The sequence below is a fragment of the Agelaius tricolor genome, unplaced genomic scaffold (assembly GCF_023055355.1).
Source record: "Agelaius tricolor isolate 1412-34295 unplaced genomic scaffold, bAgeTri1.0.p SCAF_20, whole genome shotgun sequence".
In the NCBI taxonomy this organism is placed as follows: Eukaryota; Metazoa; Chordata; class Aves; order Passeriformes; family Icteridae; genus Agelaius; species Agelaius tricolor.
This window is the reverse complement of record NW_027269280.1, coordinates 4,505,707-4,521,977: the sequence shown is the minus strand read 5'-3', so window position 1 is coordinate 4,521,977 and position 16,271 is coordinate 4,505,707. Positions and strand designations below refer to the sequence as shown.

General features: G+C 42.8%; 1 protein-coding gene across 2 annotated transcripts in view; it reads right to left on the bottom strand.

Annotated features, from left to right (window-relative positions):
- The window catches only part of KIAA1671 (KIAA1671 ortholog), a 65,436-nt gene that overhangs the window by 32,103 nt on the left and 17,062 nt on the right, over nt 1-16,271 (bottom strand). Inside the window, exons 2-6 of one of the 2 annotated variants that reach the window (XM_071445235.1) lie at nt 12,768-12,896; nt 10,885-12,505; nt 10,234-10,327; nt 5,628-8,825; nt 4,741-4,863 (exon numbers count right to left, since the gene is read on the bottom strand). In XM_071445235.1, coding sequence (XP_071301336.1) covers nt 4,741-4,863; nt 5,628-8,825; nt 10,234-10,327; nt 10,885-12,452 — 4,983 coding nt within the window. In that variant the 5' untranslated portion in view covers nt 12,453-12,505; nt 12,768-12,896. Of the gene's footprint in view, nt 1-247; nt 445-4,740; nt 4,864-5,627; nt 8,826-10,233; nt 10,328-10,884; nt 12,506-12,767; nt 12,897-16,271 lie in introns of those variants that run through there. The other variant, XM_071445238.1, reaches the window with a different exon arrangement.

Sequence of the window (16,271 nt, the reverse complement as noted above, 5' to 3'; positions counted from 1 at the left end):
AACCACAACTCCCATGGTTCTGCATAAACAAGGAAGAAACGTCGATTCCTGAAAGGGTTTTCCAAGGCACGTTCGGGTAGGTGACAGTTTTAAGTATTAGAGATAAAACAGCCTTTCTCACCCAAAATAAATCCTGAGTTTCATGTTAGTGCTCAAAAAGGAACTGCTGAGGAAAGCTTCAGCACATAGGAGCACTCCCAGGATTTCTGAAAAGAGTGGAAACAGCCAGCTCTGGGAGCACACTTACCCACAGATACTGCAGGAACTTCAGCAGACGTGGACAGTAATAATACTCCATTTTCCACAGCTCCGAGTTAACGCCAACCCATCCCTGTTACAGGCAGCTCCCGGGCTCTCCCCGCCTCCAGCACCAGTTAAAAGCAGAGTGGAGCAATTAAAAGCAGCATGAATAATGTAATAATGTTCTGAGTGTGTCTGGCCCCACGTCACCACCACCACCACCAGGAGCTGGGGCTCCTCAGGAGCAGTCGCTGAGCTACTGGCGGCAGCACGTGACTTAACCACTTGTTATTGAGCAGCCCACTGCTCCCAGCTCCGTAATCTGGAGTGGCTCAGGCTGGAATTAGTGACAGGACTTTGGGTTTTGCAGTAAAGGCCCTGCAGGAGGAAAGGGAAGCTCTAAAACCTCTCAGTTATGAAACGCTCCGAACAGCGGTGGGGTCGCTCGCTGACCTTGTTTTGGGTGATGCACAGGAAAGACAAAAACCCACACATGTAACAAGAGGAGCTCTGCTGTTTTTATGTTCTTTGAATATAAAAATGTCTTTTGTGAAGGAGAAGAAATAGACACAACCAAGTAACTTTTTATACAACCCTGGAATGTTCCCAGGGAACGAAAACTGCCAAAAAAGGAAGAAAGCCCAGGCAGAGCTTTACCCACCCCCGGGTCGTCCTCCTCGGGCTGGGTCTAAAATAGAGAGTGGTGGAGTTGTTGGACATCAGCAGTGGGTGGTTTGTGAAGAGTAAAAATGGGAATTGTAACACTGTTTCTTTTTTACTTACATCCTTTTTTGATAGGAAGGGGAAAGATAAGTGACAGGAGCCCATCCAGGGAGGGCAGCCTGTCCCCTCCCAGCACTGCTCCAGCTCTCACCCTTCCCAGGGAGGGACAAGGTTGAGGTGATACAAAACAGCCTCCAAGATGCTGCTTGAAATTTTAATACTTCAAGGAAACTACCTCTCACTTTCCTCATCATCACCTATGAATTCCTGTAGAGTTCAACCAAAGTATTTTGATTTTCTTCCAGGTTGCGTCAGTTTTTGGGGTAACAGAACAACTCAAGATGGGGTTCAGAAGGAACAAAGCTCCAGTATCAGAGGCTTTACAGAATGCAGAAAAAGAGAAGGTGTGGTTTTCAGTGGGCAGGAGACAGACCTGTCATGGGCAGAACTGAAAACAACTGGTGAACTGTGACAAGCCAAACCATAAATTCATCTGCACATGTTTATAAAATATTTATCTTCTCTCCCTTGCACTTCATTTCCAAGATATTTTAGGAGTCAGCTCATGATTTTCTTCAACAAATCCTTCTCCACCCACACATCTCAGTCTCATATAAATGCATCTTTCTATGGAGACCATTAGAGAGATTTTCCTCCCTAAATGACAAAAAACCTAGACTTTAATATAAAATAAATAAATAATATGTTGAGAGACTTCAAAATAACTCCTGCCTACACCAATCCTAGTAGCAGTGCTCTGTTCTAACTCCCCAAAGCAGTTTGGGTTATAACCCAAAGCTGCACTAAAGCTGCTCCATCCCCAGCTGAAGGTGCAATTCCTCCAGCCCCAAACACAACTGCAGTTCCTTTATTTGGAGGATGAGTCCCAGCACACATTCCTCAGGTTTTCATTCCCAACACTCTTATCAGTCTGGATGACTCAATCAGGAATCCAGGCTTGTGACTGAACGTCAGCTCTGATGGCATCACACAGTTTATGGCAACACCTCCCGAGCTCTGTGGCTGCCCCTGGATGTGCAGGTAGGGCACTGAGAGGGAACAGCCCCACATCCAACCACAGCTGCCAGCCCAGAGAGGGTTTGAGTGCTCACACCTGTCCCTTCACCTGCATTCCAGGTCTAAAGGAACCTACAAGGCCCAGGCTCTGAGATTTGCAGCTGAGTTGGTGAGAGAAACCCCTCACTGTCCAAAGCACAGAACTTAATTTTGATACCTACTCTGTGCTGCAGCAGGGCTAAAAGAGAGGGAAGGACCAGCCATAGTAAAAGCACAGATGATGACAGCCTAGCAGTGATGCTGAATCTTTATAAAAGCCTTCCTCTGCTTTTTAATCAATATAAACTTAAAATAGCTGAACAGTGTGATCTAGATGAGTGTTAAATCTCCAAAGTATCATCCTTTGCAATTTCAAGCACCAATCCCATATTACCACTTTGGTATTTTGCAATGGTCGACTTCAAAGTCATCCTATGTAATGTTCTAAAAGCCTAATTACAAGCAGATTCTCTGGAATATAATCACAAAGAAATTACCTCTCCAGAGGTAAATTATACTACTGAACCTTGCTTCCATTTGGAATTATGCTTATCCATAAGAACCTAGCTCATCAGCTGTCCTGGAAAATGCCATTCAAGCAGTTGTTTACTATCACAGACAGATGTGGAATAATGCAACAAATTGATTCTTGCAAATTCATTTGGCAAGTATAAAAGGGTATCAATATCAGTTCTTCACTGCTTTAGTGGTGAATGTGAACCAAATAGAATTGTTTATCCTACAACAAGACTTGTCACTTTGAGCACTCAGTCTCACTAGAGCAATACCAACATACCCTCACTGACCAGCAATATGGACTGGAGAATATATTTTGTCACTAAGCCACACGGAAAAATAAGTAACTTTCCAACCACACAGACCAGAAATTGCACAAAGCAAACAGCAGCACGATTTCACATTTCCATCTAATCCCCCTTTCAAGGGAAATTCAGACTGCCTTGGGATTCCAGGGAAATAGGGGATTTAACTGTGACTCCCGTGGCTCTTTCCTGACCCCTCGTGTCTGTCCAGCTCACACTGTCCAGCTGGGATGTGTCTCCAGCAGAGGGGGGTGTTGGAACGTGCTGACAGAACTGGGAACTGCAGCTCCGCACCCAAAATCTCTGTTTTCTCCAAGGAAAACAAAGGCATAACCTTGCTGCAGAAGAAATGGTTGGGTTTTACATAATCTTCTGCAGTACCTCTGTGGGGCTTTGGAAAACATCAGTGTGGTGAGCTTTCCACCTCCCAAATGCAAGTCAGAGCCCTTTCCATGCACTCACTCACACTTTACACCCAGGAGGAGCAGGCTGCCCTTTGGCTCCCCAGCACTGCACAATCACAGCCCGAGGAGCCTTCCCAAAGCAACACAAAGGAGCAAAGCACTTGGATCCTCCTGAGTTCCACACAGGTCAGCTTTCTCTTTTCATGGAGATGAGTCTCCCTTTCCCACCTTCCCTTCCTGTCTCAGGCTACATTTGGTGAAGCTGAAGGATTATCCTGAGTAAGCTCCCAATCAACAATGAAGTTGGAGAGCAACATTTGTATTTATCTGAGTACAGCACCTGAACAGTTCAGCTATCCCAGCACTGCTTCTGTCCCACATTTCCTACCTGGCCAACACCATCTTTATATATTTGCACTATAAGCTGATGGCACATAACATTTAGGGGTTGGATAAATGCCCATTCTGCCAATAATGTAAATTCCCTAAGATGAACCATGCTAAGAATGGGAAAGAAAAAGGGACATTATAGCCCTTGAATACCTTCCATGAAGCTTAAAGACTAGAACTGAAGAACAATCTGAGCCCACCTGCAAAGCTCCAATTAGGAAATTTGTTTATAAAATCCTTATAGGTTTAAGTGTTCTCTTTTTCTTTGCTAGAAGGACAGAAACCACTGAGTTTCTTTTCTTTTCTATATTTTTGTGCTCTCTGCTGAAGAGCTGCATACAGTAGAGTGAGCCATGACAGAACAGGGCAGTGCAGCAGCTCACTGCAGAGTGTGCTTGCAGACACAGGACAGGGGAGGTGTGACCTTGGGACAGTCCATGGGGACAACATCCTTCAGTCTCCACTTCCCAAATTCTTTACTTCCCTCAGGAAACGCTGATATTTCCTTTATTGCACATCTTTTGGAACATCCAGACCTTTGTTTCGCATTTCAGAACAGCTGGATGTAGGCAGCTATTTCATAACATAAAATTTCTCTGAGGGCTAAAGTCAGGATATCCTTCTGAAACTGAGGAAAACAGCACCCAACAAAATCAAGCAGGAATTCACCTCAACAATTTGTGTGTTAGAGACAAATCAAACCACCCAAAATGTCAGCTGTGATCTTTCACAGAAACACTTCTCTGCGTGTTGCTGACAGAAAGACAATTAAACCCATCATTTCTCAGAGACACAGTTCTATTTGTCTGCACAAGCTGAGAAAACAACAAAAACTGTAATGCTCTAGAGCCATCTTGAGTTCAGGATGAAAATTCTTCACTCAGAAAGGAAACTGAACAAGCTGCAAGGCTGAAGCTTTGGTGTTGGAAGCTCTGGCAGGGAGCAGTGGGGTGGGATCCCAGGGAGGGGCAGCCTCACCAGTTCAACCCCCAGGAAATGCTTCTCTGCTTGGCAGACACATCCTTCTAGCACAGCCCTTTGTAAAAAAGAAAACAGAGCTGCAAGCTCACTGATCCCACCCCAAACCCTCCTCCAGGGTCACATACCAAACCAAAATCTGATCTCCTCTCCTTGTAGAAACTGTGGTGGCTCCTCTGTGCAGACACTGAGGCAAAGTCTGTTCCTTCTGTTTTGTCTGAGCTCTGCTTGCTCCACTCTTTCCTAGGAGCCTGTAAAATACAGTTATGAATGTGATTAAATATACATGCATATGCACATACATATATACATATTTTATATATATATATAAAATACCTTTTGGGGGGAAAAAAGCCCAAAACCAGAGGAAACTCAAAGCTGAAAACACAAAATGGAAAAACATAATAGCCATGAACATCCTACACTTTAATCATAAAATTATAGGACCATTAAGGTCTTTTCCAACTAAATCCAACCCCTGGATCTCATTCACATGTCACTGTATGAAGGGAATCTCTTGCCTCTCACCAAAGTCAGGAAAGCAGTGGAGTTTCACAGACAAATGAAGGCCATTCGCAGTAAAAATAAAAATAAAATTTGCTTCTTTCAGATAAAGACAAAAAACAAAGAGAGGTCTAAAAAGATCACTGCTGACAACTCGTAAAATAAACCCAAATTACTTCTTTTCAAGTAAATATAAAATTGCAGAGTTAACAATTGAACCTCCAGGTTCACAGCATTACAAAAACAATAAGCACACTTTTTAAAGCTTTTTCAAGCTCTCCACAAAAACATCAATCAGTATTTCTAGACTTGAAGCAAAAATGAGGTCATCTAGTGCAATAGCCATTGCTCAAGAAAAGAGAACCCAAAAAGAAATGAACTCCAGTGAAAAGCCTGGATCTGCTGCCTTGCTGCAGAGTGCTGAGAAGTGCTGCAAGGACACAACAAAATCCATAATAAAGACAAGTTCATTTACAGCTACATGACAGACTTGGCTACCATTTGAAAATACCTTTTTATCCTCATGGAAGAATGGTTCTGACTGAGCTGACACCTTGTGCTTCCACGAGTTATCCACACCTTCCAAGGGGAAGCTTGGCCTGGATCGATGCAGGTCCTTCCTTGCTCTCAGATCCTGCATGAGGGGCAGGCTGTCCCTCCCTTGGCGGCATTTTTCCGAGTAGGATCGCCTGAGATCCGCAGGGACAGTCCCAAACCCAGACATGTAGCCCTTCCAATCAGTCTTACTTTTGAAAGAGTCACCCTCACACATTTTACTTGAGCTGTCTTTGCTTCTCAGTGTAGAGCTCCTCACGATGTTTTTGCTCCAATCGCCCTCTGGAGCCACCTCCAAGAATTGTTCTTTTGTCACCAACTTCTTCTGCAAGAGCCCATCATCAGCCTTCAGGGACAGCTTGGAGGCCAGATTGACTTCCAGCCTCTGCTCTGTACTCACTGCATTTATGGGCTGTACCTTTTCAATTACAAATTTTGCACCCTGGTTTCTGGAGGTCAAGTTCACTTCCTCATCCTCATCAACAATGAAAGTTTTCTTCCTAGCAAATTCCACAGGTGAATTTACAAACTTCTCTGGAAGAATGCTGCTGGGGTTTCCCCAGTAAGGAGGGCTGACCTTTCTGTCTTTGGACTTCTGCTTATCAAATTCAGGGCTCCTTAGTTCCAGTTTCTCCTTGCCCTTTTCATTTAGGATTAGTTTCTCTGGCCTGTGCTGCTCTTCTGCACGTTCACCTGGTTTGTTATTAACTGAATAGTGGTCTGATCCACTCTTCCACTCGTTCCAGCTGTAGGTAAGAGTCATTTTCTCTGACACATTTCTTTTGTTCTTTGATCTCTCCCAACTCAGTGAGCCGAGATCTTCAGAAAACTTCTCCTGAACTTTACTGGCCTTTGCTGATTCTTCTTTATATTCTGCCATAAGTGCATCAATATCAAGAATTTGGGATCTGTACCTATCCTCAGCCTTCCTTCCAGGCAGATCAGAATTATTGTCACTCCTTTTCTGGGGGCCCAGCTCACTGTCCTTACGTGCCTGCGCAGAATGCGGCGGGGACCGGGGTTCGTGGTAAGAGATTTTCCTTCTGCCACTCTTGAAATCACCTTGAGCTGTACTTTCCACATCATGTTTTAACATGAAAGCATCAACATCTATAATTTTCTCTTTAGAATGATCCAGACCTTTTTCATGATGCTGTTGGTTATCTTTCTTAGACATGTGAAAATTACCAAATGCAACATTTTTGGAGAAAACGGCATCTTTTTCATCTTCTTTGACCCAATCCTTGCTAATACGCACTTCCCAGGAGTCTTCTCTACAAGTTGAACTTGTCACATTTTTATTTGGTTGCTGCAATAAAGGTTTGGACCTTCCAGTAAAAGCAGGGTCCAGATTAATTGCTGCTGCCTCGTTTGAACCAGAAACTGTATTAATTTCACTTGCACTGGGAGCACCAACAAAGCTTTTCTCTTTTTTGATACCAGGAATCTGATAAGTCACTGCAAAATAAGTTGCCTTTGGCTCAAAGACAGAACTCTGATGTTTCATGTAATCATCAGGACTGCCAAGAACAGCTTGGTTAGCCTCACTCCCCTCTACCCCATCTTTGATATTTTTGCTTCTCTTTTTAAGTAAATTTTCATTCAATTGCAATGAATCTGTCCGGCTCAGCTTCTTGATATTTTCAGGATTGAGCCACACAACTTCTTCCACCTTGAGTGACTCCTGAGGCAAGGTCCTCCTCCTCCACCTTTCAGAAATCTTCAAGTCAGAAACGCTACTTCTGCTTCTCCTGACTTTCTCATCTGGATCTGCTCCTCGGAGTTTCTCATTGTTTTCAGGAGCTGTTGAAGCCAAGCTGAAGTCTTGCTCCTTGCAATTTAACTCCAGACTTTTCCTCAACCCAAAGGCCCCAGATTCCTCTTTAGCAACATTCAGTCCTTTTGTATCAGGGGGGTGGCTACTGGAAGATTTAAAATATTGCCCACTTGCAAGCACTGAAGCCTGAGCCCCGTGTTTATTGACGCTTGTGGAAGTCACGTCACGATCCAAGTTGGTTCGGAATTCATGGATGTCAGTCCCAGCTGCCCTGAAACTCCTTTTCTCAGAAGAGCATTTCACAACATTAATCCTCTCTGATTTATCTACAGAAGAGACTTCACTCTTATCGCCTTTAATTTCAGCATGTAGCTTGCTGACCTTTTCACTCATTCCCAAACCTTTACTTTTGTTTGTGGAATAAGGTATTTTCTCAGCTATGAACAGTGGCTCAGGATCAGTTTTATCAGAGTCTCTTTTCTGTTCAGGTAAAGTGCATTCACTGGAGAGAAAACCAGCAGGTTCTCTCAACACAGCCTTACTTGTGAGAACTTTTGCCTCTCTGGCTTCTGAAGTAACATTTTCTTCTTTCAAGTAAAGAGTGTGACTACTTGTCTTAACTGACTGCCCTGTAGGTACAATGTCCTCATCAGTTTTATTCTCTTTCACAGATGATTTTCTAGTTCTGAGTGTCATGGCCTTTTTCTCAGGAGCCATTGTGATGGTTTCACTAAGAGCCCTTTCACCACATGTCTGAAAGATTTCATACCTGGGCTCTATTCTTTGGTAAATTTGAGAATCTTCTGCATTTTTGGGAGCAGGTTTTTCACTCTTCTCAACCAAAGATTTTTCTAAGACAATTCCCGGACTCATTTTCTTGTCTTCACCTGAAGAAGCTGGTTTTAGACTTTTCTCTACATGTGCTGGATGTTTTGATGGATCAGGCTGCTTGTGATGCTCCTTTGCAGTGGTGCTTTCCTCCCCTTCTCCCATCCACGAGCGTCTGCTGTGCCCTGAAAGCACCAGGTCCTGCTTTGCCTCAGGCTCCTGGTTCCTTTTTGGTGCAGGATCAGCCCCAGAATGCTCAGCAACAACGTTGTGCTTCTGCACATTGTGCTCAAACAGGGTGGCCCGGACAGTTTTAATGAAGGGCTTTTCCAGAAGAGCTGGGTTCAATTTCTTCTCAAAGTTGCTTGTGAATGAGACAGAACTCTCACTCTGCTGGGAGAAATGCTGACCATCTCCCAGGAAGCTCCCTTTCCTCTCCAGCTGATCAGGTTTATTGGTGATCTTTAAAACCTGACGGGATTTCCAAGGCTTCCCAGGAGCAAATGCCTCGGTGAAATCTGTGCCATGGGTGAGCTTCAGCTCCTTGCTCTGGAACAACAAAATCCAACAGTTATCTTGAGTTTATTTTTAAAATGTGTAATAACATTTCTTTTAAAACTTACTTGCACCTACTTTGTGCAACAGAGCTTGTACAAGTCAAACACATCCACATTCCCTGAACACAAACTCCACTGAGACCAAGGTAACCTAAGGGAATGTGTAGCTCTAGCTTCTGAATCTTGATTTTAACAGAATTATCTGTCTTATAACCAGTTACATGGTCAAACTGCAAGGAACATGAAGATCTGAGTAAATATCACAGCTGGAGATGCTCAGCTATGAGAAATATTAAGCTGAGATGAAGTAAAATAGGAAAGAGGGAAAATAATATTTATTACCAATCCTTCACTATTATCTACTCACAGGAAATACAAGCAGCATCCTAAAAGATGGTATTTTTAATAGAACTTGCTAAAAAGCACATAATGCAAATAATAAAGGGACCCAGAATACGAGAGGTCTTACAGGAGTTCAATCTTTTATTCAAGTCTTAAAACTTAAAATTTAAATTCCCTCAAGAGTTGACTTAAGATTGTCTTAAAAAAAAGCTAAAGAACATCAGAAAATTAACTTTAAATGTATTTTTAAATGAAGATTTTTAAGTCTGAACTATATTCTTCAGGGAATTTCTTTAATCCTACGTTATTGTCAGATTCTGAAAACAGCACTTCCATTAATGAAAGATTTTCCTTTTGAAACAAATTGCTGTCCTTGAAAATAACACTGAACTACAGAAACTTTGCACCTGTAGCTTTTCCTTACCACATATTCATATCTTGGACAGGAAAAAAGCCATAAAGAACTCACTACAAACACCCTTAAATTACATTAAATCTCCTCTACCAAGAACTGTCACCAGAGTAGTTCTGTTTTGCAACACTGAAGTGTTGCTTAGAAACAGAGAGAGCCTAAAGCTTCCACAGCAAATCCCCATTTTCCCTGGAACACTTTGTTGTCCAAACTGCTCAGGTAAATGTTGCTGAGGAGACTGACCAAGGTCCAGGCTGGGATTTACCAGGAGCTGGGAAATGGATGCAGAAAAGCACAATCTTAATGCTCTTCTTGGAGAAAATAAAGAATAATCACTGCACAAACCCACCAGAGCCACAGGCAGTTCACTGAGGTTTCATGCATCAGAAATCCCTTAAAAACAGGGCACAAAATATTCTTTCCTCTCTACCACTCCTACACTGAGCAGTGTGCACACAGAGCTGGACAAACTCGGCTGGCACAACACTCCTGAACTTTTCTCTGCACATCCTCAAGACAAACTCACACCAGCAAATCCACTCGCGTTGTGTCAGCCCTAATAACCTCCATACCCATTAAAAAGTCACTGATTGATAAAGCCACACACAAGAGGACCTTGCAGAGCCAGCTGCTGCCAGTTCCTTACTTTCGGATTTTCCTGCAGGTCATGGATTGAGTCAGCTCCAGCCTCCCCATGTTTCTCAGGCTTTGCTTCACCCCCTGATGTTGGACTTGAAAACCTAAAACAAAGGATTGGTGTTATTTCTTTAATCCAGCTGGTCAATGAGCAGGGTGGCTTCCTACCAAAGTAGGCCGGTAGAAATTATCCATCCAATTACATTTCCTAAAGAAGAAATATCACTATTTCATAGTAAATGACTGTATTTGGTGGTTAAGTTGTATCTAGACCAAAGGGATTCCCAAAATACTAACATATTATTTATTAATATAATATAAATTATTGTTACTATAAATACTATTGTTAATTATGCATCTTAATTGTTAATAGAGGATTTGGATATGCATAACAAGCTATAATATCTCTCACTGACAGTTACACTTACATGCAAAGGTCACAATATTGACAGCTTCATTTTTTTCAGCTGTTGTCAGAATACATTTAATTTTCTCTTTTTCAGATTAAAAAAGGCAGGAAAGGAGCTTAAGAATAATACTAAAAAAAAAATTACACAAAGTGGAAGAAAAATGATCAAGCTTTTTTTACTGGACTGAGAGAGGAAGTTTTACTGAACAACACGAAGCCAAGAGGAGTAAAGAGAATTTCTCTGTAACCTACATCTTGGTTAAGTCTGCAGAGAGTGGCCGTGACTGCAGTGAGCGGCGCAGATTTCCTCCCTTAGCCTCAGGGTTTTCTGTTGTCAGCTCCTTGATCCTCTGCTGGATGGTCACACACCTGTTTTCCTTCTCTGGGAGAAGCTCTGGATCCACTGTGGCACTGGGATTTTCTGAAGTAAACAAACTAATGTGTTTTTTAACACTACCTCTTAAGATATTATTCTCTTTTTCTGAGGAAGCTGCGGGACTTTCACAGCCCAGGAACGTGTACGTTTCCTTCTGATCTGGTCTCTTCCCCCCCTTATTAGCTCTGCTTTCACTGGTTGTTTCAGGGCTTCTTTCAGGACCATGCAAGTTAATTATTATTTCTGGTTTTGTCTCAATTTGTTCACTTTTAGATTTAAGTTTAGTTTCCCATGTGTATTTCCCATTATTTAAGATGCCAATTTCCTGACTACTGCATTTCAGATTTGTTTTAGAAGAACTGCTTTTATTCAATTCAGCTTCTTCGTGTTTTGGCCCCGTTTCAGACTGATCATGACTACCCACATCAGTAAAAGCAATTATGGATACATTCTCCTTGCTTTCATGGGATGAACCAGCCTTCTTGCAAGAAGAAAGATCTTTATGTTCAAACTTAGCTGTCAGGTCCATGGACAAAGGCCTTGGTTTTCTAACCCCAGATTTCTCTGTAGGAGATTTTTCCTCAGAAGTTTCCACAGCATGATGCTTTTGATCTCGTAATGATTCCAGAAAAATAGCAGACACTGGTCTATGTTTTGCCCTTTGCTGGACATCAACACAGAAATCAGCTTTATTGTTGAGATTATTTGTATCATCATTGTTCTTCTCCCCCGGATGAACTTCACGAGCATCTTTCTTTTCACCAGCTTTGAGGGAGTTCCAGGATTCTGGTCTGAGACCGGAGGAAAATGACATATGCCTATGGAGAGCCCCCTCAGGATTCCTGGGTGTCTCTGCTGGTCTCACAGAGCCCTGGAGGTCCTTGCTTTGCAGAGCAGAGAATGCCCTGCGCTCCTGAGCCCTTTTCTCCTGGACCTTGGTCTGCTCGGGGCCCCCTGGCTCAAACAGAATTACTGTGTTGGCACTGGGCCCCGTGTAGAAAGTCACATTTGTCACCATGTCACTGCCAGCCTGATTTCCAGCGTCAATGGCTTTCTGATCCACTAAGGGAGGGACATTCCCACTCAACGCCTTCACAGAGGACGTTTCCTCAGTGGCCTTTCTCACCATGCTGCTGGATCTGAACGCTGGGACGGGCGGTTTGACGTTTGCAAAAGTATCCGAGGATTTCTCCTTACAAAAAGGCTTTGGGAAAAGCCTGGGCCTCGATCCCAGCGAGGGCATCGTTGCAGATCTCAAGGAATTCCCAAATTTCTTGTTCTCTTCGAGAGTCAGGGATGCTGAGGCCTCCTTTGCCTTGTTGCTGGCATCTGAAAGCACGCTGACATACACGCGCTGTGCCTTCTCCTCAGCCCTGAGCTCAGCTAGGTCAGGGACTGCCGTCAAAGACGCCAAAGTAGAATTTATTTCTACTCTTGTTGCCATAGTTGGAATTACACATTCAACAGAAGTGAAAAACTCCAGCAAGGAAAAAGAATCTGCAAAAAAAAAAAGAGAAAAATGCAAGTATTGATGTAGAGTCAGCATGAACATCAAATAACATCATTCTCACATAAATTCACAAGGAAGCAAACTCAGATTAAGGTGCCTTTCAGATATGCTGATCCCAGAGTTTATCACACTGAAAGACATAGTGTTCCTTCTCTAAAAAGAAAGAAACACCATTATTTACTGACTTGGCTCAACAACCAAATACAATGGAAATAAATATATCCTACAAATTTCCACATTCCCACTTACCATAATTTGCTGCTGCAACCAATCCATAGGGCCTGAATTCTTTCTCATAGTGACAACAAGAACTTGGTCACCAAGGGCACATTAAGGACAGGGAATGTGATCACTCCAGAGACACTGCCCAGACTTCACCTGCAAATAAACAAAATATTCCAATTCAGGTGTGGCACATACCCAGACAATGCCATGTGGGACAAAAATCCAGAGCATTCTAAGGAGAAAAAGCTGGTTCCCAGGCAAAAGTGACCTCATGCAACTGTAAAAAGCAGAAGAATGTTAATTTTTCAAACAGCCATTAAAGAATCCAGAAATTACCACTTAAAGGTGTAATTGAAAGGTGAAGGGGGAATAACTCAGACTGCACAACAGACACACCAAATCTGTGCTGTTAAAACCACATTTAGGTAAGACTGTTTGCATATTCAAGTGTTGTCAATCACTGGTTAAACACAGAGCTTTGCATTACTGTAATCTCAATTACTGTAATTTACTTTCTATTGTAAAGCTCTTTTCTGGGGCAGCAGTCTGTGAAGTGCTACCTGAGCAGCTGACCTGCAAACGGCTGATTTTCCATCAAAATGGAACTTTTACCATGACAAAGCAGTTTTGTATCTCGCTAGCAAAGGCAGGAGAAGAGCTTTGGCTTTAATTATATTCTTACTGCGGAGAAGTGGGAAAACCAGCAGTAATTAGAATTTCAGCTACAAGAAGTAACCTGAATCCTTCCTAACAGAAGTATATTTAAACTCGTAGCAGATGCAGGCAGCTATGTAAGGTTAGATTATTTTTTTCCTTCAAAAGCTGTCATACTCTTCATTTTTAGAAAACTCACACTGTACTTCATAACCAGGGGCCCAAATTTGTGTTGCCACCCTCTTGTCTCTTCTGGGCAGCCTTTGAAGGGGCAGTTTTGGACTCCTCTCACTGGACCCTATATTGGTGTGAATTTACCATGCAAATAAACTTATTTGTAGATTCCGTGGAATATGGAGCTTCCTGCTTGTGATTATTAAAAAAAACCGAACCAGGGTTTTCAGCATCTTGCCTTCCTGAGTCTGCAGTCTGGAGAAGTGGTTATTTCACCTTCAGCTTCCCTTGACCAGACTTAGCCCACACTGGCACTGAAGTTGCAGGGATTTATTTTTGTCCCTGCTTGTGCTCCCTCTCTCAGGCAGGAGAATGAACTCCACTCACCTTGTCCGTTCCCTTTCATCTTTCAATCCACTTGGAGTTCTGTCTCAACCACTTATCCCTGATGCCATCCCCCTCCTCCCAAGTCCACGACCTCGTCCTTCCAAAATAGCCACTAACCCAATCAGCTTAACCACATCAAGCTGCCCCTTCCACCATCTCACAGATCTCCATGAAATCTTCCTCCCTCTCCCACTCCTGGCTCTAAGAAACGCCACCAAAATCCGATTAAAATGCTCTCACATTCCAAGGATGCAAAGGTTTGGGAGGTGCTGTAAAAGGAAACTTGCTGGAATGAAGCTGATGCTCACAGGCAGCATTGCAAAGGGAAAAATTCAGCTGTGAAAATAGCATGGGTCTTGCAGTAGCTGAGAATAAATTCTCTCCTATCATTCTGTAGTCCTTGTTTCTCTGGAAAAGAAGAAGGGGGCACAGAGCTTCTTAAATGGACTAAAACTTGATCCTCAGTGGAACGCAGGGCAGTGAATTTACAATGTGGGGCCTAATCCCTGGTAACAGAGTACAACTTGCTTCTCCAGCCAATATTCCTAACACAAAACTTACCCCTTCCTCAGTTTCTTTACACTCCAGCTTTACAGGACTCCATTTTCCCCTACATAATCTACCCAAGTCAGTTTTCATGTTTTAAATTCAGACACCCTACAACAGATACATGGCCCCAAACAGACAAATGTTTGAAAAAGAACAAAAATATAGTGGAAAAAATAATCACCCGAGTTTGAAAATGATAAAGCTCCTTGATACAATTACACTTGATAAAGAGGGATCATGCCATCAATGCCAAGTGTAACATACACCAGACACTGTGTCTCAGTTTTGAAACATATCTTGTTTTAGATAAACCTGCTTCTTTCATAATAAAATACCTCTAGTCCAGTTGGCAACGTACAAAATTTGGGGCAATTTATAAAGATCAACTGTAAATTGTACTGCAGGAGGATTTCAAATGCTATTAATATTTAGTAATTCTACTGTAATCGTACTACTACAGTTGTAAATCCCTCACCATCAGCTACATCATGTCATTGCCTCCCTGACCTCCTCTGCCCAGGGACAGTCAGCCAAGCTGCCCATGATGCCCCTTCATGTCCCCATCCTGTGTGGCAGAGCCTCAAAGCCACCTTGTCCCCATTTTTGGGCACCTTATCCCCATTTCTGGGCACTGTTTCTCTCCAAGCAGTGCCCACGCTCCCCTCGGCTGTGGCAGGCACATTCTGCAAACAAATGAAATTATAAATGGCACTGAAGTGACTCTTGAAATTCTCCTGCTTTTATCAGAAAGGCTGGCATATGAAGGCCTGGCTCTTCCCTGCTGCTCCTCTTCCTCAGCTTCCAAACACCTGTGACTGGGATTTTTTTATTTTTCCTGGGCCAAGCTGAGCCGCCACAGGGTGTCACGGAGACGCAAATGCAAACACTGCTCCAGGCCCCTTCAAATCTTAATGCCCTCAGGTGTTGCCTGCCTTTTTAATTAAAGATCATTACAAAAATTGTCAACAATTTTCCTTGTAAGGAACCAAAATGGATTATTCACTTCATAGGGTTATTTTTTGCAGAAGATCATTTGGGAAGGGCTTCACCCCAAACACGCCCTCGCTTTGGCACTTGCCCACCCACCACACACACACAACTATTATTTACATCACTGCTAATTCCTTTAAGCCTATTAAGGCAACAGCAACAGCCTGCAGATAATTTTTCCACCGTGAATCACGTGACTATTGCCAACTTCCTTGCTCAGAAACAAGAATGTTTTAAATGACACAAAGCAAAATTATCTATAATCTGGCCCTGAACCTCGCAGCAGATAAACAAGTCCATCTGTCTTCTCTAAGGGTGGAAAGCATAAAAATTCCACTGAGAAAATGTCTCTGCTATTAAAAAAACCCAAACAAACAAAAAACAAAACCAAATATGTTTATGACATGGAAATCAAGCAGAAAGCCTGGCTCCAGCAGCAAATACCCACTGAAAATACGCCCTGGAAAAATCACCTAATAAACATGAAGTTTTCCTTCTTTATATACAACTTTATCAGCAAATCTGCTTCCAGTATAAAAATTTTACTCCCTTATTGTGTAGATACACAAAGAATTTTGTTAACATATATTAGCAGCTCCTGAAAACATGGCTTTGTCCATGACTGGGAGGTTGGGACAGGGTGATGTCTAAGGACTCTTCCACCCCAAACCAGTCCGGGATTCCATGATTCTGTACATTCCCCTGGCCCAACAAGCCACAGGAGCTACTGGGAGCAATGACCATAAACCAAGATTTATTTCATCCCTCCTACAA